This window comes from Heteronotia binoei, chromosome 10 (genome assembly GCF_032191835.1).
Source record: "Heteronotia binoei isolate CCM8104 ecotype False Entrance Well chromosome 10, APGP_CSIRO_Hbin_v1, whole genome shotgun sequence".
Classification (NCBI taxonomy): Eukaryota; Metazoa; Chordata; class Lepidosauria; order Squamata; family Gekkonidae; genus Heteronotia; species Heteronotia binoei.
This window is the reverse complement of record NC_083232.1, coordinates 93,455,213-93,477,764: the sequence shown is the minus strand read 5'-3', so window position 1 is coordinate 93,477,764 and position 22,552 is coordinate 93,455,213. Positions and strand designations below refer to the sequence as shown.

The 22,552-nt window shown below is 47.2% G+C and overlaps 1 protein-coding gene across 5 annotated transcripts in view; it reads right to left on the bottom strand.

Annotated features, from left to right (window-relative positions):
* Positions 1–667, bottom strand: part of IKZF1 (IKAROS family zinc finger 1) — a 96,520-nt gene extending 95,853 nt beyond the window's left edge. For all 5 annotated transcript variants that reach the window (XM_060247781.1, XM_060247776.1, XM_060247778.1 and 2 more), the window contains exon 1: positions 617–667. In XM_060247781.1, coding sequence (XP_060103764.1) covers positions 617–656 — 40 coding nt within the window. In that variant the 5' untranslated portion in view covers positions 657–667. The remainder of the gene's footprint in view (positions 1–616) is intronic.
* Positions 668–22,552: the final 21,885 nt, after the last annotated feature.

The window sequence follows — 22,552 nt, the reverse complement described above, 5'->3', positions numbered from 1 at the left end:
GTCCGCCCTTCCAAGCCGCCATTTTCTCCAGGGGAGCTGATCTCTACCAGCTGGAGATCAGTTGTCAAAGAAGGGGAGCTCCAGGCCCCACCTGGAAGCTGGCAACCCTAGCTTCATCTGATGCTGATCCAGAGGTGCATCTGATTGTAACACACACACACACACCCACACACACACTGCATCACTCTTTCTGTCCTCTCTCAGCTGACTGGATGAAAGTCTATTGATGAAGATGGAGACACTCATTTCTGCTCAAATTCCCGTGTTGTTACGCAGGCAAGACTAAGTGTCTCTGACAAGAACTGAACTCGTTCCCCAACCTTCAAAACGACTGATCTGCCTCTCACACACGCACCCCTTCTTGGGAGCCTTGTTGTTTTTTTTAAAAAAAATTCAAATTTACTTAACAAGAAATCTGTGCCCTACTGAATTTAGCACAAAGTGACAAACATTAATTATATCCCAATTTCCACTCGGGCAAATACAAAAAGACCCAAAGCAATTTACATCGACAATAATAACAACTGTGTTCCGGTTAAGAACGAAATGGATTTCAGGTTGAGGACCGTCCTTCCCCGCCTCTTCCTTTCTAAGTCGTATCCTTTCATGATCTCACCTGAAACTTGGGTTCTATCTTGAGCTTCGTCTGTTTCCATTTTCCCCAAGTTATCTGAAAAAAGATACAAAGAAAAGCCTTAAGTTTAATAAGAAATACAAAATCGCCAAAGAGAGAGAGAAAGAGAGACAGAAAGAAAGGTGGAGAGAAAAAGGAACAGAGAGAGAAAGGAGAGGGGGGAAAAAATCTTTGCTATTTAACTACGACATTATCTGGCAGGCCTAATGTATTTCTCTCTCTCTCCCTTTCTTTCCCATCCCGCATACTTGTGAGGGCATCTGGCAGCCACAGACCTTGATCCTTTTAAAAAGAGCATTACAAAGATTTATTTTTTAAAAAAAATATCATTACAAGCATAGAAGGACCAAATTTGTTATTTATTGTTAATTTCCTACTGCATAATAACCCAAAATGCAAACTGACTGCAACAAAATTAAGCAGAAAATTAAATGGCCCAGGGTCATTGTAGGCAAAGAATTCATTCTCTTGGCTGATCCATAGTTATGTTCTTTCTAATTTACTGAGCATGCATCGATGAACCTTGAGTCAGCTTGGTGACACGCGTACAATCCGCAATCAAAAAACGAAGCAATTTGCTGAAGAATGTCTCATTTACCCAGGCGGGCCTGCATATCTGAGCAGCAACTGCCACTACCTCCATTAATAATGAATACACCTCAAGTCGTGGCAGATGGGCAAGGCAGCCGCTTCGGTCTCTCTCGGTCCTCTCCGGCCGGGGCTTGGAGCCGTACCACCACCTCGTCTCGACACGGGGAGAAGAGGCACTCCCCCAAATAGCAAACCGAGCCCTGGAGAGAAAAGGAACTTGGGCCTTCCTGTTTTGCTGGCAGATGGCTTGCCTCCAAAGATTTGTAACCTTTTATTGGGAAGCTGCTCGCCCTCGCCATTGCGACACTGTTATGTTCCAAAAGACAAAAGGTGCCAAATGATCTCGAGCGCCAGGGAGAAGCGCGCCCGGGCTTAGTGGGGTAGAAATAAAAAGCCCAAGCCCTTTGCTCGGACGGCACGTCTACGGATCGGCGGTCTCCGGGGTGGACATCTGGTGGGTCCTTTGGATAATAAATGCTTTGCTAACACAGGTATTCTCAGCACGGGGTGAACTCTCAGCGCAGGGTGACTCTGGTCACCTGCCTTCTGGAGAAGGAGCTCAAAACAGGTTCCCTGCTCAAGGCAACTCCTGCAGCGGCCTAAACTTTGTGGAATTTCTCAGGTTGCCACAGAGAGAGCTTTTGACAAAGGAGGACGAAACCAAGGACTTTGACTTGGGTCAGCACAGAGAGCGTTTCCCAATATTGCGTTGCTCGAATAATCCGCCCAGTGGAATTCTTGAGAACTGGCCTGCCTTGTAAGCCGCCAAAGACTCGCACAGCCAGTCTTTGTGGTAGCCCTGCAGAGCTCATCGTGTTGCCAAATATTTCCCGGGACAGCAGAAGGGAAGAAGTTGCAAAGTTCTTACACAACATCATTGAGACCTTGTCTGATGAACTGAAACGGGGGGCTGAAAACTCAAATTCAGGCCCCCAACAATGAAGTTCACAGACCTAAACTGCATCACAGTCTGCTAGGATTGCCAGACTCCACCCCCCCCCCTCGGGGAGTCAGGGGTTCTTTGTGGCCAGGCCCCACCACTCCGTTGCCAATCAGCTGACCAGCAGGGGGGGGACTTATCCGGAAGAAGAGCACAGCCCAGCCAACATGTCTATGCCACTTTCAACATGACCTGGAAGTAATATTGTGTCAGCAATGTTAGGGTGACACTCTGGTATTTGGGCAAAAACTCTATGGTAGAAGCCACATGTACCATGGAGTTTTGGTTCAAATACCAGAACATTGCCCCAGCGTCTCTCTCGGTGATGTCACTTCTGGGTCATGCTGGAAGTTACCAAGACACAGCGCTGCAACGTCAGCTGGGCCTCCCTCCCACACCTGGTAAGTCTCTCCCCGCATCCCCAGCTGGTTGGCAGGAGGGACCTGACATCTCCACACCTTTGCTCCAGTTCTGTGTCTGGAGCGAGGTTTTAGAAGCATTCACACCGGTGTACAGTTTTTGCAGTCTAAGAACATAAGAGAAGCCATGTTGGATCAGGCCAGCAGCCCATCAGTCTAACACTTTGTGTCATACAATGGCCAAAACCCAGTTGCCATCATGCAAATCTGCTCCCCAAAATCTCCACCCCCAGCTCCCACATTCCATCCTCTGTGTCCACTAGTCACCCCCACATTCCACTAAGCTCCACCCCCTGATCTACCCAGGGGTGGAATTTCAGCAGGAGCTCCTTTGCATATTAGGCCACACACCCCTGATGTAGCCAATCCTACAAGAGTTTACAAGGCTCTTTTTTGTAAGCTCTTGGGGGATTGGCTGCATCATGGAGGTGTGGCCTAATATGCAAAGGAGCTCCTGCTAGAATTCCACTCCTGGATCTACCACACACCATTCCTTAGCTGTGAGTCAATATCCTTGTGTCTTAAGAAATGATCCTCAAGAGATCTGGGAATCCTACTTCAAAGTAGGCTTGCCAGTCCCCAGGTCCAGGCAGGGAATCCCCTGGTTCTACAGGCTCCTCCCCTGCCCTGCCCTAACAGCCGTGATGTGCCTTTAGATCTCAGCAGGTTTAGTAGAAGCTTGAAAATTCTTCTGGAGAGTGTGTGTGCCTTTAAATCTCACCAGGAAGTGAAAGTTGCACATGGGGGGCAAGCATGCAGAGTCATGTGGCTCTTCCTGGTGAGTGTGTGAGAGGAAGAGAGCACAGACCCTGCATTTGTTTCAGTAGTGATTTGTATAGGTAATGGATAATAAAGAGTTAAATAGAACCTGATTATGGGATGGAGGAAAACTCCACCCTCTAGACCACTCTCTCCTATACTTTCATTTTTCTGTGTTAATCAGAAGAAACTGGTGGAAATACAGCTGATTGTTATATTCAGCAACTCCTGTGAATAAAGCAATTCACCATTGCTCCAGAGAGATTTGTAGGTTTGCAAATTGTTTATTTTGGTTGCTTTGTGTGTGTGTGTTTGTTCACTATCATTCAGTGGAAGTGCAGCTGCTAGGGAATCCTTTGAAAGCAAAAAAGAGTATGAGGAAATTAAGACTGGATTCAGGGGAACTGCACTGATATATTTTTATTTATCAATCTTTACTAAATTCAGATTTAGGAGGAAATGGTGCTGAAGCTGAAATCAGCTGTCAAAATCTCAGTTATCCTCACAGCTTCATGGTTCATTCAATAAACATATGCTTAAAGAAGAATAATTTTTGGGGGCGAAAGATGAACAGCATTGACATCAGCCTACCCTTTCTCTGCAGTCTGACCAGTGACAACATTTTCCTCTTGTTAGGCTTCCCAGTCCCCAGGTCCGGGCAGGGGATCCCCTGGTTTTGCAGGCTTCTCCCCATCGCTAGCCGGCGAGAAGCCCCACTTCAATGGTCAACGGGGGGAAGCCCCATTTCAACAGCCATCATGTGCCTTTAGGCTCAGAAGCTTGCATTTTGCATTCCTTTCACAAGCTGTTAGTGTAGTAAAAGGGATAGTAAAGTGTTAACTAGACCCTGAATATGGGATAGAGGAAATACAGCAGATTGTTACATTCAGCAACTCCAGTGAGTAAAGCTATCTATACCATTGTCCCAGAGAGATCACAAAAGTGTGGGCTCGCAAACGGTTTATTTTGGCTGCTTTGTGAGTGTGTGAGTTTGCTTTTGTTTTTGTGGAAGTGCAGCTGCTGTGGAACCATTTGAAAGCAAAAAAGAGGAGGAGGAAATGAAGACTGTACTGCTGGGAATGGAAAAGTCTCCCGACTCCACCCCCAAAGTCCCCAGATATTTCCTGAGTTGGACCTGGCAACCCTACATCCTGTACAATCTCAACAACTGCTCTTGTTAAGTAGGTCCCTGTGATGCTCATTTCACAGAGGAGAAACGTGGCCAACAGACGGTGACTTATTCAGGGTCACCTCAATTCACCTCCTGAAGCACTATGTCTTGAACTCAGGCTTTCAAAATATATGTGCAACTTGGTATTAATTGACCTAGCCAACCAAGACACAGTTGGAGGGCATCCTTCCTGAAGTTAACCAGGCATGGGTTTCCTTTGAACCTAGTAGGAGACCTGCTAGGAACACTGGGTAAATAACTCTCAGTTCCATGATGGAAGATAGGAAAGTCCTGCCAATTCACAGCTGACTTAGGATGACCCTGTAGGGAGGGGTGTCAAACTCATTTGTTATGAGGCCATGTATGTACCTATTTAAGATTAGGCAGCAGAGATATAAAGTTTTGAAAGGACACAGACAAATGCAACTGAAGATTATTTTTTTAAAAACTTAAAACATTAGCACTTGTTGGTCTTAAAGGCGCTTTCTTTGTGTTTCTCCCACGGGATCCAAGGAACTGGGCAAAGGAAGCTCTGGCTCTTTCCTGCCTTCCTCAGGGGACCAGGAAGGGGAGGAGCCTCAGCCAATGGAGAAAATTGAGGTTTTGCTCTGTAGCTCCTGTGCGATTGAGCAAGCCTTGCAAAGCAAGCTGAGATGCAGAAGGAAACAGACAAGAGCCAGTTGCTCGGGAGGGGGGGGGGGGCTGATAGGAGCCATCTAGAGGCCTGATTTGGCCCCTGGGCTGCACTCTTGACACCCCTGCAGAACTTTTGAGGCCAGATATGAATAGAAGCGGTTTATCATTGTTGGCCTCTTGGTACTTCCTTGGTAGCGTCCCATCCAAGGACTAACTTAGGCCATCCCTACTTAGCTTCCAAGATGTGATGAGATCAGGCTAGTCTGGGCTATCCAGGTGAGGGCAAGGAAAGACACAGACATAAAAATGAAGAGAACCACACCAACCGACAGGATAAACATTTAGTCAGCCAAACATTTTGGAAGCCTTAAGATCACTGGTAGAAATGTTATTGTTTTTGTGCCATCAGCACCTTATGGATGATTTAGAGAAGAAAATATCCGCCTTTGAATCTATGGATTCTCTCTACGTGCTCCCTCTCACAAACGCATATTATCTCATTAAATGTAGAATTTTAGATACAGAATTGCAAAAACTAATCAGTGCTGCAAATACATCTTGCTTCCCTTTGAATTTTGGAATTGCCCCAATTATTGGTCGTCTGCCTTCCTATCTATCAACTCTCCGTGTTCCACAATTGCGTAGAGCATTTACTCTTGCCAGATTTAAAACTACCCCATCAGCAGTTACTTATGGTAGATATTTTAAAAAATCCCCCTCTCATTAAGACTTTGTACACGCAACTTAAAATAAGTTGATTCGTTGTCATAAGAACATAAGAGAAGCCATGTTAGATCAGGCCAATGGCCCATCCAGTCCAACATTCTGTGTCACACAGCGGCCAAATATACACACACACACACACACACACACACACACACACTGTGGCTAATAGCCGCTGATGGACCTCTGCTCCATATTTATATCTAACCCCCTCTTGGAGGTGGCTATGCTTGTGGCCGCCACCACCTCCTGTGGTCCCATATTCTTCTTTACTGCTCCCAATATGATACTCTGCGCCTTCGGTTTCTAGACCCATTTCTGCTCAATATGACAAGCTGTTCAGATGCTGCCAAGGTCTGCCTTCTTCTGAACAATTTGTCATCCGAAATAACTGAAGAGGTTACTTTATTTTTGAGTCTGGTAATCAAGGATTGGTCGTCCAATGTATAATTATAGATGACTGGTTTGTTTTGTTATTTCTGTACCTCTTTTTTGCCTTATGTATTATCTGCTATATGCCAATAAAGGCTTGTATTTGTTTCTTTGGATGGATGGTTTACTATTAATTATAACATAATAATAATAATGTCTCTAATGCTGTTTTAATGTGCCATAACAAAGGCAAGGACATAGCTCTGTCTTAGGAGGAATATTTTGCACAAGAAAGCACAGTGTGTTTTAAATGCATTACAGCGCAGTGCCTAGTCTGGGGCAACTGCATGGAATCTAAGATTTCAGGTTTTCACGGCTGGCATCATCATTAGGGTTTGTAGAATCTTTCGGGCTCAAGTGCCGTGTTCTACTGGAGAAAGTGTTTCTTCCAGACGTTTCGTTCTCAGCTGCGGAGAACATCCTCAGTGGCGTTGCAGCTGGAGCAGGCGCTCTGACCTTCTTGGCTGCTGTGCATTGAGTAAGGCCAGGGCTGCTGGAGAGCTGCTATTTCTAGGCTGGAGGGGGTGTGGTGAGAGGGTTTGTGAATGTACCCATTGTTTGGTGGGGCTTCCTGGAAGGGTGGTGATAAGGAAACTGGCTGCGGAATGTGACCATTGTTCTGTGTTGATTGCTGGGAGGGTTGGAAGGGGTGTGAAGATAAGGAAGATGGTTGTTGATTGTGCTGATTGTTCTCTGGAATGTGCTGGTTGTTCTGTGACCTTCTACAATTTGTAGTCTGTAGGGTGTTTTGCAGAGCTGGATACCAAGAATGGTGGATGGAAATGCCTTCTTCCTTTCTGTTAAAGTTGTGCTGGTGTTTGTAAATCTCAATAGCTTCTCTGTTCAGGCGGGTGTGATAATGTGAGACCGTAGAAAGGACTTCAGTTCTTTCAAAGTGGATGACGTGGTCTCCTTCTTGAAGTGCATGTTCAGCGACAGCTGATTTTTCTGGCTGAAACAAGCGACAGTGTCTCTTGTGTTCGGTGAGGCAGGTGTTGATACTGCGTTGGGTAGTGCCAACATAGACTGCACCACAGGAGCAGGGTATTTTGTAAACTCCAGGGGTTGAAAGTGGATCTCTCATATCTTTGGCAGAGCGCAGCATGTGGCGGATCTGTTGTGTGGGCTTGAAGACTGTGTCCACATTGTGGTGTTTGAGAATTTTGCCAATGCGGTCGGTGACAGTTTTTATGTAGGGCAGGAAGGCTGTACCTACATTTGTGTGTGGCTCGGGATTTGGTGTGGATGGTCTCCTGGGATGGAGGGCTCTTCTAATTTCTTGTTGGGAGTATCCATTGGCCTGCAGTGACTGGTTGAGGTGGTGTAGCTCTTGCTGGAGTTGGCTTGGATCACAGATACGTGATGCTCGGTGGATGAGGGTTTTTACAACTGCACATTTTTGGCGAGGATGATGATTGGAATTCTTATTTAGATAGCGGTCGGTGTGTGTGGGTTTCCTGAAAACAGTGTGGCCGAGTTTTCCGTCATCTTTCCTGGTGATGAGGACATCAAGAAAGGCAAGTTGACCATTGTTTTCTTTCTCCACGGTGAACTGGATACGAGGATGGACTGAATTCAGATGAAGGAGAAAGTTATTCAACGCAGCCTCTCCATGACTCCAGATGGCAAAGACATCATCCATATATCAGAACCAGCAATGTGGTTTTAGGAGGGCAGATCTTAGTGCTGTATCTTCGAAGGTTTCTAGAAATAGCAGCTCACCAGCAGCCCTGACCTCACTCAATGCACAGCAGCCAAGAAGGTCAGAACGCCTGCTCCGGCTGCAACGCCACTGAGGATGTTCTCCGCAGCTGAGAACGAAATGTCTGGAAGAAAAACTTTCTCCAGTAGAACACGGCACTTGAGCCCGAAAGATTCTACAAACCCTAATGCATGGAATCTCTCACTGGATCGCTATCCCTCTGCCTAGTGAACTGGGGTTGCCAGGTCTTCCTTGGCCATTGGCAGCAGATGGGGGGTGGAGAAGAGCTGCCAGATCTAGGTTGGGAAACTCCTAGAGATTTGAGAATAGAACCTGGGAGTGGGACCTCAGTGGGGCATACTCAGGCCTTGAATTCAACAGGAGCACAACTCCTGAACCTTTCTGAGGGTTCCCCCTGTTCCTCCCCACCTACCACCTTGTCCATTGAATAGTAGGTGCAGCTGCATAACGATCCCTGGATGAGCTCCACCACCTCTTTTTCTACAAAATGACCCCATGGCATACTGCTATAGAATCCACTAGAGTTGCCAGCTCTAGGTAGGAAAATACTTGGTGGTTTGGGGGTGGGGTGTAGCCAATCCTGAGGTGAGCGGGGTTTGGGGAGGGGAGGTATAATGCTGTAGAATTCACAGTCCAAAGTGGCCATTTTTGCCAGGTGAATTGATCTCTGTCATCTGGAGATAAATTATCAGGCCTTTTTCTGGAGCAGGAACTCCTTTGCATATTAGGCCACACACCCCTGATGTAGCCAATCCTCCAAGAGCTTACGGGGCTCTTCATACAGGGCCTACTGTAAGCTCCAGGAGGATTGGCTGCATCAAGGGGGTGTGGCCTAATAGGCAAAGGAGGTCCTGCCAGAATTCCTTACAGGGCTCTTCGTACAGGGCCTGCTGGAAGCTCCAGGAGGATTGGCTGCATCAAGGGGGTGTGGCCTAATAGGCAAAGGAGGTCCTGCTAGAATTCCTTACAGGGCTCTTCGTACAAGGCCTGCTGGAAGCTCCAGGAGGATTGGCTGCATCAAGGGGGTGTGGCCTAATAGGCAAAGGAGGTCCTGCTAGAATTCCTTACAGGGCTCTTCGTACAGGGCCTGCTGGAAGCTCCAGGAGGATTGGCTGCATCAAGGGGGTGTGGCCTAATAGGCAAAGGAGGTCCTGCTAGAATTCCTTACAGGGCTCTTCGTACAGGGCCTGCTGGAAGCTCCAGGAGGATTGGCTGCATCAAGGGGGTGTGGCCTAATAGGCAAAGGAGGTCCTGCTAGAATTCCTTACAGGGCTCTTCGTACAAGGCCTGCTGGAAGCTCCAGGAGGATTGGCTGCATCAAGGGGGTGTGGCCTAATAGGCAAAGGAGGTCCTGCTAGAATTCCTTACAGGGCTCTTCGTACAAGGCCTGCTGGAAGCTCCAGGAGGATTGGCTGCATCAAGGGGGTGTGGCCTAATAGGCAAAGGAGGTCCTGCTAGAATTCCTTACAGGGCTCTTCGTACAAGGCCTGCTGGAAGCTCCAGGAGGATTGGCTGCATCAGGGGTGTGTGGCCTAATATGCGAAGGAGGTCCTGCTAGAATTCCTTACAGGGCTCTTCGTACAAGGCCTGCTGGAAGCTCCAGGAGGATTGGCTGCATCAGGGGTGTGTGGCCTAATATGAGAAGGAGGTCCTGCTAGAATTCCTTACAGGGCTCTTCGTACAAGGCCTGCTGGAAGCTCCAGGAGGATTGGCTGCATCAGGGGTGTGTGGCCTAATATGCGAAGGAGGTCCTGCTAGAATTCCTTACAGGGCTCTTCGTACAGGGCCTGCTGGAAGCTCCAGGAGGATTGGCTGCATCAAGGGGGTGTGGCCTAATAGGCAAAGGAAGTCCTGCTAGAATTCCTTACAGGGCTCTTCGTACAGGGCCTACTGTAAACTCCAGGAGGATTGGCTACATCAGGGGGGCGTGGCCTAATATGCAAAGGAGTTCCTGCTACCAAAAAAGCCCTGTCAATTATAATAGCGAGAGATCTCTAGCTACCACCTGGAGGCTGGCAACCCGACAGTCCTCCCTCCAAAGCATCCGTTTTCTCCAGGGGAACTTACGATATCATTTATTTATATAGCCAATATACGAATCCTCTGTTCCCTACAATGTAAGGCTCTAGGCAATGTACAACCCTTAAAATCAAAATTAAAAGCGAAAAGAGGAGCTGTAATTCTGGGTGGATGAGCTGCAATTCTGTGGGATCCCCAGGTCCCACCTGGAGGGATGGCATCCCTGAGTAATAAAGACCCCGTCTGCAGAGTTCGTGCATACCACCACTTAGTGAAGGCTGAAACAGGAAGGAAGTGGATGCGGGGGGGGGGGGGGCAGGGCTCAATCTTGAAAAATATAAGCAGCCTTAAACGTCACCAGGGCTGTAGCCAGGACTTCATGTTTGGTAGGGCTGGGATTCCAGCAGGAGCTCCTTTGCATATTAGGCCGCACCCCCGATGTAGCCAATCCTCCAAGAGCTTCCAAGGCTCTTTTTTGTAAGCTCTTGGAGGATTGGCTACATCAGGGGCGTGTGGCCTAATAGGCAAAGGAGCTCCAGCTAGAATTGCACCCCTGGGTAGCGCCCACAACAGGATTTGTTGTTTGAGGCGACGGGGGAGGGGGGGCACCTGGTTTGGTGGCCCTGGGCTCTCGGCATTGTAAGCTGCCTTGAGTTCCAGCAATGCTACTACTTGTTCAGAGTGGCGGTGAGCAAAGGGGACAGACTGGGGGTCCTCCAATGGAATGGGGGGTTGAAAGGATGGGCCTGGCCCCCCTGTAGCAACGGGTCTGAATGCCACTAATCAATCAAGGGGCCTTAAATTGCTGAAATCCTAAGAATCAGGGCTTTTTTTTTTTAGCAGAAACGCACAGGAACGCAGTTCCAGCGTCTTGGCATCGGGGTGTGTGGCCTAATATGCAAATGAGTTCTTGCTGGGCTTTTTCTACAAAGAAAGCCCTGCTAAGAACGCTTTTCTGGAAGTAAGCCCCACTAAATAAAATGGAACTTACCTTTGAGTAGGCCCATTTAGGATTTCCCTGCCATCATTTATCTTTGATTGGCTCTTGCCTTGTATTGATTACCACTCGCTCCAGATTTCTGTACCCTTTCGACTAAGTACCTCCAGTTATCCTTTCTATCAGTGGGGATCTTTTGGGTAGAGGCAAAGCAGAATACCAGAATGGAAATTTACCTTGTGCCTATGAACTCAACCTGGTTTCATTTACTCAAGGGGAACTTGGGTGATAAAACTTGCTTTGGGGCTTTTGTCTCTCCCCGGGTCGTTCTACAATTACTCAAAAGTTCTGTTTTTGGTTTTTTTTCTGCCTCAATGTTTCTTCCCAGTATAACCGGCAACCTGGGATCAGAGTGCATATTCAGACAATAAGAGAAACAAAACACTGTGATGTACTGGCTAACAATGTTTAGTAAAACCATTTAAGAGAATGCATCTGGCTAAAGAAGAAGTTTGGACTGCCTTCAGCTCCTAATATAAATATATACTCTTAAGCATCATTGAAGAGCCCTGTGGCACAGAGTGGTAAAGCTGCAGTACTGCAGTCCTAAACTCTGTTCACGACCTGAGTTTGATCCCGGCGGAAGCTGGGTTCAGGTAGCCGGCTGGAGGTTGACTCAGCCTTCCATCCTTCCGAGGTCGGTAAAATGAGGACCCAGCTTGCTGGGGGGGAAGTGTAAAAGACTGGGGAAAGCAATGGCAAGCCACCCCATAAAAAGTCTGCTGGGAAAACATCGAGATGCAACATCACCTCAGAGTCGGAAACGACTGGTGCTTGCACAGGGGACTATCTTTATCATTTTAAGTGTCATTGAGTGGTAAGTTTTTAACAACAATTAACAATATCTTACAATTTAAAAAATTCAGAATGATCTATTTCCATTTAGCTTTGCGGTATGTCTTGTTATTACCTTGGTTTATTCCAGGTTGAGAGAACTTGAAGTAAACGATGTTGCAGAAGAGCTTTAACACTGAGTTGTTACAAGAGGCTGGTAAGCCCAGCCCAGTTAACACTAACTAACACACACCAGACCCCAATTTGTGATTCTTTTAATCTGCTAAAAAAAATTTCCACGATTCTGCATACTAACTCACTGCCCACACTCTATATATTTAGGACTGCTTGCCATTCCATCCTGCTGTCTGATGAAGTGTGCTCAGAGCACACGAAAGTTCACATTCTGAATAAAACTTTGTTGGTCTCAAAGGTGCCACTTGACTCCTACTTTGTTCTACTGCTTCAGACTAACACGGCTGCCCACCTGGATCTACTCCTGAGGAAGAAGAATTGTAGATTTATACCCCGCCCTTCTCTCAGAATCAGAGACTCAGAGCAGCTTACAATCTCCTTTATCTTCTTCCCCCACAACAGACACCCTGTGAGGTGGGTGGGGCTGAGAGCTCTTATAGCAGCTGCCCTTTCAAGGACAACTCCTACGAAAGCTATGGCTGACCCAAGGCCATTCCAGCAGGTGCAAGTGGAGGAGCGGGGAATCAAACCCGGTTCTCCCAGATAAGAGTCCGCACACGTAACCACTTCATTGACAAAATGAGCCTATATCCGGGTGCTCGTTGGACCTCTCTCGTAATATTGTTATGTGAATGGACATTTCTAGTGTCACTGTACTGTACAAAAAGATTATATGATTCTAAAAAGTTTTCTCTTAAATGGTTTTACTAAACATTGTTAGCCAGCAAATCACAGTGTTTGGAGAGCCAGTTTGGTGTAGTGGTTAAGTGTGCGGGCTCTTATCTGGGAGAACCGGGTTTGATTCCCCACTCCTCCACTTGCACCTGCTAGCATGGCCTTGGGTTAGCCATAGCTCTGGCAGAGGTTGTCCTTGAAAGGGCAGCTGCTGTGAGAGCCCTCTCGAGCCCCACCCACCTCACAGGGTGTCTGTTGTGGGGGAGGAAGGTAAAGGAGATTGTGAGCCGCTCTGAGACTCTTCAGAGTGGAAGGCGAGATATAAATCCAGTATCTTCTTCTTCTTCTTCTCTCGATGTTTCTTCTCTTCTGAACGACTGAACAAGTGCCTGATTATCAGCATGCCTCAACATCGCTCATTTTTGAATCCTCCTCATTACTGCCTCCCCTCCTCCCCACTGTAGTGCCAGCTTCCTCTGTACCTCCTTAAGAGCTCTTCTTTTAGTAATTTTTTATTTATTACAAATGGGATTTATTTGGCTGTCATTTATGTTGTGGAATATCCAGTTCCAGCCATTGCTATTTTGTTTGTTTTAACAAGATATTTTAGTAATATTTCTGAGGCACAGGGTTAGTTTTTTGTTTTGTTTTTTTCAAAACCAGGAACGCACAGGAACGCAGCTCCGGCTGGCTTGGCGTGAGGGGGTATGGTTTAATATGCCTAATATGCAAATGAGTTCCTGCTGGGCTTCTCCCTACAAAAAAGTTAGATGGCTTTTTTCAGGGCTTTTTGTTGTTTTTGTTGCCCCCCCTGATGAAGCTAATCCTCCATGAGCTTGCAGTAGGCCCTGGACTAAGAGCCCTGTAAGCTCTCGGAGGATTGGCCACATCAGAGGGGGTGTGGCCTAATATGCAAAGGAGTTCCTGCTACAAAAAAAGCTCTGACTTTTTTTTTTGAAGGAACCGACAAATTCATTTGGTGTGTGGGGGGGGAGGAGCTCAGTCTACTGGATGGAAAAATGGAACGACCACGTTCAGCGGCAAAGCAGCCAGGGTTGTGGGTTGTTGCTTGTGATACATTTCCTGAATGAAGAGCACTGAGAAGTTTCCGGGCAATGCTGGGAACAGGAGACAGACAAGATGGACCTTTGGTCTGGCCCAACAGCCTCTTCATTGGAGTCACAATTAAATATAAATATATATATACACAGAATGCCATTTTTTCATGGAACTGAAAACATACTTTCTTCTGGATGGATGGAAATCCCTGTTCAAAATTGCAAACTAGCTTTAATTAAAAGTGTTCTATATCTCCTCCAAGCAACTGATAATTAACTTTATTGTTTGAATTTAATAAAGTAGACCTCTCAATCCCTAGGAAAGACACTACTTTAGAACCATTTTAATTCTATTTTTAATTTCCTCTCCAGCACACTACAAATAATAACTAACAAAAAAAAAAAAGAGTCCGTCCTAGAAACAAAAAAAAAAAGAAAAGGCGACGAGGACCCGGCTTTCTCTCATTTCCATTCAGCGACGTTCCCACCCCCCATCGCCCCAGGACTACCGAGACGTGTATGAAACAAACTTTATAATTAAGATCAATTCATTTCCGCCTCTTCTCTGTCTGTACGTCTATAGAAGTAAGGAAGACTTTAGTCACAGTTTCTATTCTAACTTATAGGAATTGACAATTCAGTTATGTGTGTGCCGCACACAAAACACATCAACGCAGGGAACCTGTCTACCAAATGGGGTTTTTGTCCCTTTGCTCTTTCTTTTCCCACCTTTTGCCAAACAACTTGATGTGTCACGAGCCTACAGACTTGTACCACCCTTTGGTTTGCAACATCCGACTCGCGTCCAGATAAACAAACCAACAGATTGAGTGGCAAATCTAAAGCGTTTCTTTGCTTGGTGAAAAGATATCACTTTGGAAATCCTTTCTCATGTTTGCAAAACTTTGAAGTTTTATTTAGGGGACAGAAAGGAACGCTATTGGCCGCTCGGTCAGCCTGTGCAAAACTTCCTCCCCCATGACTTAAGAAAAGTTGAACACCAGTGGAGTTAGAGCAGCGCAACAGCAGACCACATAGAGCAGGGCCACATAAAAAGGCCGTGTTTGAGTCTGAAGCATGATGAGGCAAACAAATACACAAACACACCTTTATGGAGTACACAAAATGGCACTCAACACAAAAAACAGAAGGAGAAGGAGGAGGCAGCGATGGAGAAGCAGAAGGAGGAGAAGGAAAAGGAGAAGAAGGAGGAGGAGGAGGAGGAGGAGGAGAATCCCCTGATCTCTTTGGTTTCTTTGCTTTCTTGCCGTTTTAGAAACTCGCGTTCGGTAATCCGGACACTGCTTCTTAATTTCTCCTGAGTTGCTGAAGATGTTTCAAATGATAAAGGAGCCCCTTCAGCCTGAAACACCAGACACGTTTTTAGGCCTAGAACGAACGGGGAAGCGGGTTTCTCAGATCACTCCGGCCGCTTCAGCGGCTTGCTTTCCGGAGCATCTGACAAGCCCTTCTTTGCTGATGCCAGTTTTCGACAGCTGACATCCCGCTAATTTCCATGGGGCAGATGAAAATGATTAATGCAGTTGGTCCCCTGACCTGGTTTGTTACGCCAACAGCCCTTTTCATTGTTTCAATTAGCCAGTTTGCTTCGGTCTCAGCAGAGAAGGAATTCACTAGTGATCAGGGAAGGAAAAAGCCATCTTCTTCATTATTATTTTTCCACAGGAAAGTTCAGCAGCTTCAACTTTGTGTGTCTATTGTGGTTTGTAGAGCAGCTGGCTCCAGTTTCAGCTTCGACTGATTCTTATAGGACAAATGCAAGGGCCAAAAGTTTTAAGAAGATGATATTGGATTTATATATCCCTCCCTCCACTCCGAATCTCAGAGTTGCAGAGCGGCTTACAATCTCCCTTACCTTCCTCCCCCACAACAGACACCCTGTGAGGTGGGTGGGACTAAGAGAGCTCTCCCAGAAGCTGCCCTTTCAAGGACAGCTCTGCAAGAGCTATGGCTGACCCAAGGCCATTCCAGCAGCTGTGAGTGGAGAAATGAGGAATAAAACTTGGTTCTCCCAGATAAGATCCCATGGACTCAACCCACTACACCAAACTGTACTTAACCCCTCCCTAAATACCAATGTCAAACTAAAAGTGATATCCTCTCAAAACACTCAAGTGAACAAAATTCCATTTTATTATTTACCTCTTTCATACCCTGCCTCTTTCCCTCAAGGGGACCCAACGCATCTTACATCCTTCTCCTATTTAATCCTCATAACAACTCTGTGAGGTAGATCAGATGGTGTGTGTCTGACTGGCCCAGTGTCACCCAGCAAGCTTTCATGGCAGAGTGGGGATTCAAACCTGTGTCTCCCAGATCCTCATCTGACACTAACCACTACGCCACGCTGGCTCCATTTAGCAGACTGCAGCTGACAACAGGTTGAAGAAACAGCCATTTGCCTGTGACCAGGGGAGGAGGATAACATTCCAGAGTCCTCCCTGATCACCACAGGGGTCTAAGAAGCTGAGTGTGGTGCCACTGAACATATGAAGCTGCCTTATACTGAATCAGACCCTCGGTCCATCAAAGTCAGTATTGTCTTCTCAGACTGGCAGCGGCTCTCCAGGGTCTCAAGCTGAGGTTTTTTCCACACCTATTTGCCTGGACCCTTTTTTGGAGATGCCAGGGAATGAACCTGGGACCTTCTGCTTCCCAAGCAGATGCTCTACCCCTGAGCCACCGTCCCTCCCCTGATGTACGACTATAAATTCTGAACCCTTTTATCGATGAGCAGAGTTGCCAACCCCGGGTTGGAAATTTCCTGGTGATTTGGGGGAGGTGGAGTCTAGGAAGGGCAAGGTTTGGGGAGCGGAGGGAAGGAATACCTCAGAGTCCACCCTCCAAAGCTGCCATTTTCTCCAGGGGAACTGTTCTCTGGTGTCTGGAGATCATGAAATTCTGGAAGATGCTGGCCCCACCTAGGTTTTCAGGTCCCCTCTTTGTCACTGCAGGGGGATTTGGGGGGCATTCTGGGGGTGTGCAGGAGGGTCACGTGATGTCCCCAACACAATGATGTCACCCGGAAGTGTCATTATCATGTTGGTGACGCTCTGGTTTTTAGGTACAATTCTATGGGGGGGGGGGGTTTGCTTCAAAACCGTAGAGTTTGCCCCAAAACCAGAGCATCGTGCAACATCTCAAGCGCGATGACGTCACCTGGAAGTGGCATCATCACATTGGATACTGCATAACGATGTCACTGTTCGGGGGTGGGGTTTCCCCCACCAGCCAGTTGGCGGGCCGAAGCCACCAAAACCCGGGGAACCCCCACTGGGACCTGGAGGTTAGCCATTCTGAGGAGAAGAGATGGTGGCACTGTGACCATGGGACAGTAAGAGCACCTCAGACTAACTTCCCTCACAGGGTTGCTATCAAGAATAAATAGGGAAGTGTCATTCATGTTCACAGCTCTAAGCTCCTTTGAGGAAAGGTGTGGCATAAATACAAGCAGGGGTGGAATTCTAGCTGGAGCTCCTTTGTATATTAGGCCACACACCTCTGACATAGCCAGCCCTCCAAGAGCTGACAAGGCTCTTTTTTGTAAGCTCTGGGAGGATTGGCTACATCTGGGGTGTGTGGCCTAATATGCAAAGGAGCTCCTGCTAGAATTCCACCCCTGAATACGAATAATGGAATGGGGAGAAATATAAGGTAAACACAGAGACAATCAGTGATCATCCTCTTCATGCTAAAAGCATCATGTGAATTGTTTTCATAGGGTTTGGGGATTAGGACCAGGCAAAGGAAATCTTTGTCCAAAGGCCTGTCATGGGAAGTATCTCAAGTTGAGTGGTCCATGACCAACTAGGAGGTTACCAGGGTCAAATGCTTCTGAATATTCCGGTATTGAAGAATAGCCAGCCAACCTTGTTTTCAAAGCTCTAACCCAGACAGAGTGCTAGACCAGGGCTGGTCAAACTTGCTTAATGTAAGAGCCACACGGAATGAACATCAGATGTTTGAGAGCCTCAAGACATGAATGTCAGATGTTTGAGAGCCAATAGACATGAACATCAGATGTTTGAGAGCCAATAGACATGAACATCAGATGTTTGAGAGCCTCAAGACATGAACATCAGATGTTTGAGAGCCAATAGACAGGCAGGCAGGCAAATAGAGGGAAGGAGGGACAGGTGGAAATAAAGCAACTTTAACTTTAAATCCCTCCTCCAAGCTCCCTACGTTGGCTGGCTTGGCTTGGAGAAGGGATTTAAAGAGAGAAATGTCTTCTCCAAAACACCCAGCGGGGTGGTGGGGGCTTCAAGAGCCACACAATATGTGTGAAAGAGCCACATGTGGCTCCTGAGCCACAGTTTGGCCACCCCTGTGCGAGACCAAGATGTGGGAGACCTGGGTTTGAATCCCCACTCTGCCACGGAAGCTTGCCGGGTGACCTCAGGCCAGTCACTCTCCCAGGACTGACTTCACAGGGTTATCATTGGGAGGGTAAAAAGGAAAGCAGGAGAATCATGTTGTAAACCGCTCTGGATTCCCACTGGGGAGAAAAATGAGGAAAGGAAAGGTCCCCTGTGCAAGCACCAGTCGTTTCCGACTCTGGGGTGACGTTGCTTTCACAACGTTTTCACAGCAGACTTTTTACGGGGTGGTTTGCCACTGCCTTCCTCAGTGATCTACACTTTCCCCCCAGCAAGCTGGGTCCTCATTTAGGCTGAGTCAACCTGGAGCCGGCTACCTGAAAACCCAGCTTCACCGGGGATCGAACTCAGGTCATGAGCAGAGCTTAGGACAGCAGTACTGCAGCTTTAACACTCTGCGCCACGGGGCTCTGTCTGGGGAGGAAAATGGGGTATAAATAAATACATAAAATTATGTTGCCCGGTTATCTTTGCAAAACACTGGAGAACAGAGCTGTGTCAATACAACACCTATCAAAACCACACAACCAGACCTCATGTTGGGCAGGAGCTCACAGGAGCGGAGCTCCAGCACCTCTCAATTTTTATTGTGCTCTTTCTTTCCTAACCTGCCCCCCCCCCCAATACTTGCTTCTGAGCTCCATTGTTCAACCCCCCCTGTGAGAATTTTGCTGAACTCTAAGATGCGACATCACCGCAGAGTTAGAAAAGACTGGTGCTTGCACAGGGGGCTATCTTTATCTTTTTTAAAGATTTGATAAAGTTTCTAATATTTCCCCCCAGAAAAAATGGGAAAATAACCCAAACATCTCAAGCAGAAAGACGGAAATCTTCCTCCTGCCACTGTGGCCCCAGAGGAGAAAGCAATTGAAAAAAGCAGGACAGGGGTGACGTTTTATGATGACCATTCTAATTCAAGAAACATCTGAAGGCAGCTGCTGAGCTGATATAATTGAGCCCACCTTCTGATTTATTTTTTATTCATATGGACATACGAAGCTGCCTTATACTGAATCAGACAGTCGGTCCATCAAAGTCAGTATTGTCTACTCAGACTGGCAGCAGCTCTCCAGGGTCTCAAGCTGAGGTTTTTCATGCCTACTTGCCTGGACCCTTTTTAGTTGGAGATGCTGGGGATTGAACCTGGAACCTTTTGCTTACCAAGCAGATGCTCTACCACTGAGCCACAGCCCCATTCATGGCTCTCCAGGGTCTCAAGTTGAGGTTTTTCAAGCCTCTTTGCCTGGACCCTTTTTAGTTGGAGATGCCGGGGATTGAACCTGGGACCTTCTGCTTACCAAGCAGATGCTCTACCACTGATCCACAGCCCCATTCATGGCTCTCCAGGGTCTCAAGCTGAGGTTTTTCACGCCTCTTTGCCTGGACCCTTTTTAGTTGGAGATGCCGGGGATTGAACCTGGGACCTTCTACTTACCAAGCAGATGCTCTACCACTGAGCCACAGCCCCATTCATGGCTCTCCAGGGTCTTAAGCTGAGGTTTTTCACACCTACTTGCCTGGACCCTTTTTAGTTGGAGATGCCGGGGGTTGAACCTGGGACCTTCTGCTTACCAAGCAGATGCTCTACCACTGAGCCACCGTCCCTCCCTGATGTCAGCGGTGTGTGTGGCATATGCAAACGAGTTGTGCTAATGAGCTCCGGCACCTCTTTTTCTACAAAATGAACCCTGCGCACAACAATATCAAACAACACATTTTTGTGCGCCGCCATGTTCAAAATACACACTTATAAACAGCCTCTGGTCACCCGTGGTAAGAATTTCCTCCACACGATCACACAGGGAATCTACATTATTTGCCTTTTAAGCCAACAAAACCAAACTATATGTATGTGTCAGCAAGAAGTATTTTTTGAAGGCTAGTAACTTTTCAAGGTTTTTTTTTTTAACAAAGCTGTGCCAAACACAGATTTGTGCTCTTTTAAAATCCATCCCTGGCCCAATGTCCAGTTTTCAAATTGTGCTTTCGGGCAACACCCACCACAGTTTGGGTCCATTTGACTACAGTCAGACGCAGGAGTGGAATTCTAGCAGGAGCTCCTTTGCATATTAGACCACACCCCTCTGATGCAGCCAGTCCTCCAAGAGCGTACAAAAAAGAGACTTGGAAGCTCTTGGAGGATTGGCTTCATCAGGGGTGTGTGGCCGACTATGCAAAGGACTTCCTGCTGGAATCCCAGCCCCGGCACTACCAAACAGGAAATCCTGGCTACAGCCCTGGTGACATTTAAGGCTGCTTATATTTTTCAAGATTGAGCCCTGCCCCGCCCCCCGCATCCACTTCCTTCCTGTTTCAGTCTTCACTTGGAAGCTCTTGGAGGATTGGCTTCATCAGAGGGGTGTGGCCTAATACGCAAAGGAGCTCCTGCTAGAATTACACCCCTGGTCGGACGCAATGTTACTGCCGAGGTTGTCGCAGGAATGAGAAATGTTTTGATTGTTGACGTTCGCTTGTGGGCCAACCCCTTTTATTCACCATTGGCTGAGCTCCAACCGGCCCCCTTCAATTAGCATTCACTGAAAGGACTAGCGCTGATCAGCTGACAAGCATCGTTTCCGTTCCGTTCTGCCTCCTATTCTGTTTCGGGGGTGCCCTGGTACAGATCAGGGCTGCAGTGGGTACCGGGTGAAAATGTCCTAGGGTTGCCAAGTGCAATTCAAGAAATATCCGGGGACTTTGGGGGCGGAGTCAGGAGCAAGGTTGTGACAAGCACAATTGAACTCCCAAGGGAGTTCTGGCCATCGCATTTAGAGGGACCGCATGCCTTTTAAATGCCTTCCCTCCACTGGAAATCATGAAGGACAGGGGCACCTTCTTTGGGGGCTCAGAGAATTGGACCCCCTAATCCAATCCTTTTGAAACCTGGCAGGCATTTTGGGGAGAGGCAATGCATGCTATGTTGCAAATTTGGTGTCTCTACCTCAAAAAACAGTCCCCCAGAGCCCCAGATACCCGTGGATCAATTCTCCATTATACCCTATGGGAATCGGTTTCCGTGGAGTGCCCCGGAGACATTTCCCTCCCTCTGCCTACTTTCTGATGACCTGAAGTGGGGGGAGGGCCTCCAAACCAGGGAATCCCCTGCCCCCCCCTGGGGATTGGCAACCCTAAAATGTCCAGAAAGAGCCCATTCATTCATTCAATTTATGTTCCACTCTCCCCTACATCTTTGCTGAACATCATACATATGAACTTAAGATATTAATTATGCACTCATGGCATAAATAATAGGCCCATGCACACAACACAATCACAATTTTTAGGGTGATGGTGCGAAGTGTTGTCAGGGCACAGCGGAATTACGACAACCCTTCTTGGTGTTTTCAAGGCAAGAGATGACTAAAGGTGGGTCGCCTTTGCCTGTGTTTGCATAGCAACCCCGCAGCTCCTTGGTGGTCTCCTATCCACGCCGGTCCTCCTTAGCGTCTTAGATCTGATGAGATCACGCTAGCCTGGGGCATCCAGGGATATGATCACTTCTGCTTCCATACAATTAAAGGCGCTCTTTCCCTGCAAGCTCTCCTACTAACCAAGAAGAATGAGACGGGGTTTTTTTCCCTGGGATTTCTGTTTTTCTTTGGAGACCGCCAGGCCTCGGATTCCGCAGGAGATCACAGCAGCGCAGCTTCTGAACCTTTCTGAGGGCTCCCCTTCCTCCTTCCCACCTACCTTGTCCATTGAATAGTAGGTGCAGCTGCATAACAATCCCTGGATGAGCTCCACCACCTATTTTTCTACAAAACAACCCGTGGAGACCACTCTACCCGTGTTCAAGCCGACAAACAACGACCCCTCCCTGTTTTTCATTTGGAAAAGATGGCTACAAGCAGGGCTTTTTTTGTAGCAGGAACTCCTTTGCATATTAAAAGTCATAAAATAAATAAATAAAAGTCATAAAATAAATAAATAAATAAATATTAGGCCACACCCCCTGGTGTAGCCAATCCTCCAAGAGCTTGCAGGGCTCTTAGTGCAAGGCTTATGGTAAGCTCCAGGAGGATTGGCTACACCAGGGGGTGTGGCTTAATATGCAAAAGCATTCCTGCTACAAAACAGTCCTTGCTACAAGTGGTGAATATTTTCAACATTTCCCCCCTAGCAGACAGAAAACACTGCAAAGTATTTGTTATGAAACTATTCGATAGATTGACAGGAGGGAGTTTGTGGGGGGGGGGGGAACCCATGCTACACGCATAAAAACGAGACCTAAAAATTTCCGCCAACTCTCCTAGGAAATTTGTAACAAAAGCCTGCTAAAACGTCACCACCATTCCATTTACCCTAATCATAGTTGTCTGTTTTTCTCTTTTTTGCCCCTGAGGTAGGGACGATTGCGCGGAAGGGTTACCTGATGTTCCTTGTTATAAAGCGCTGATATCCTACGG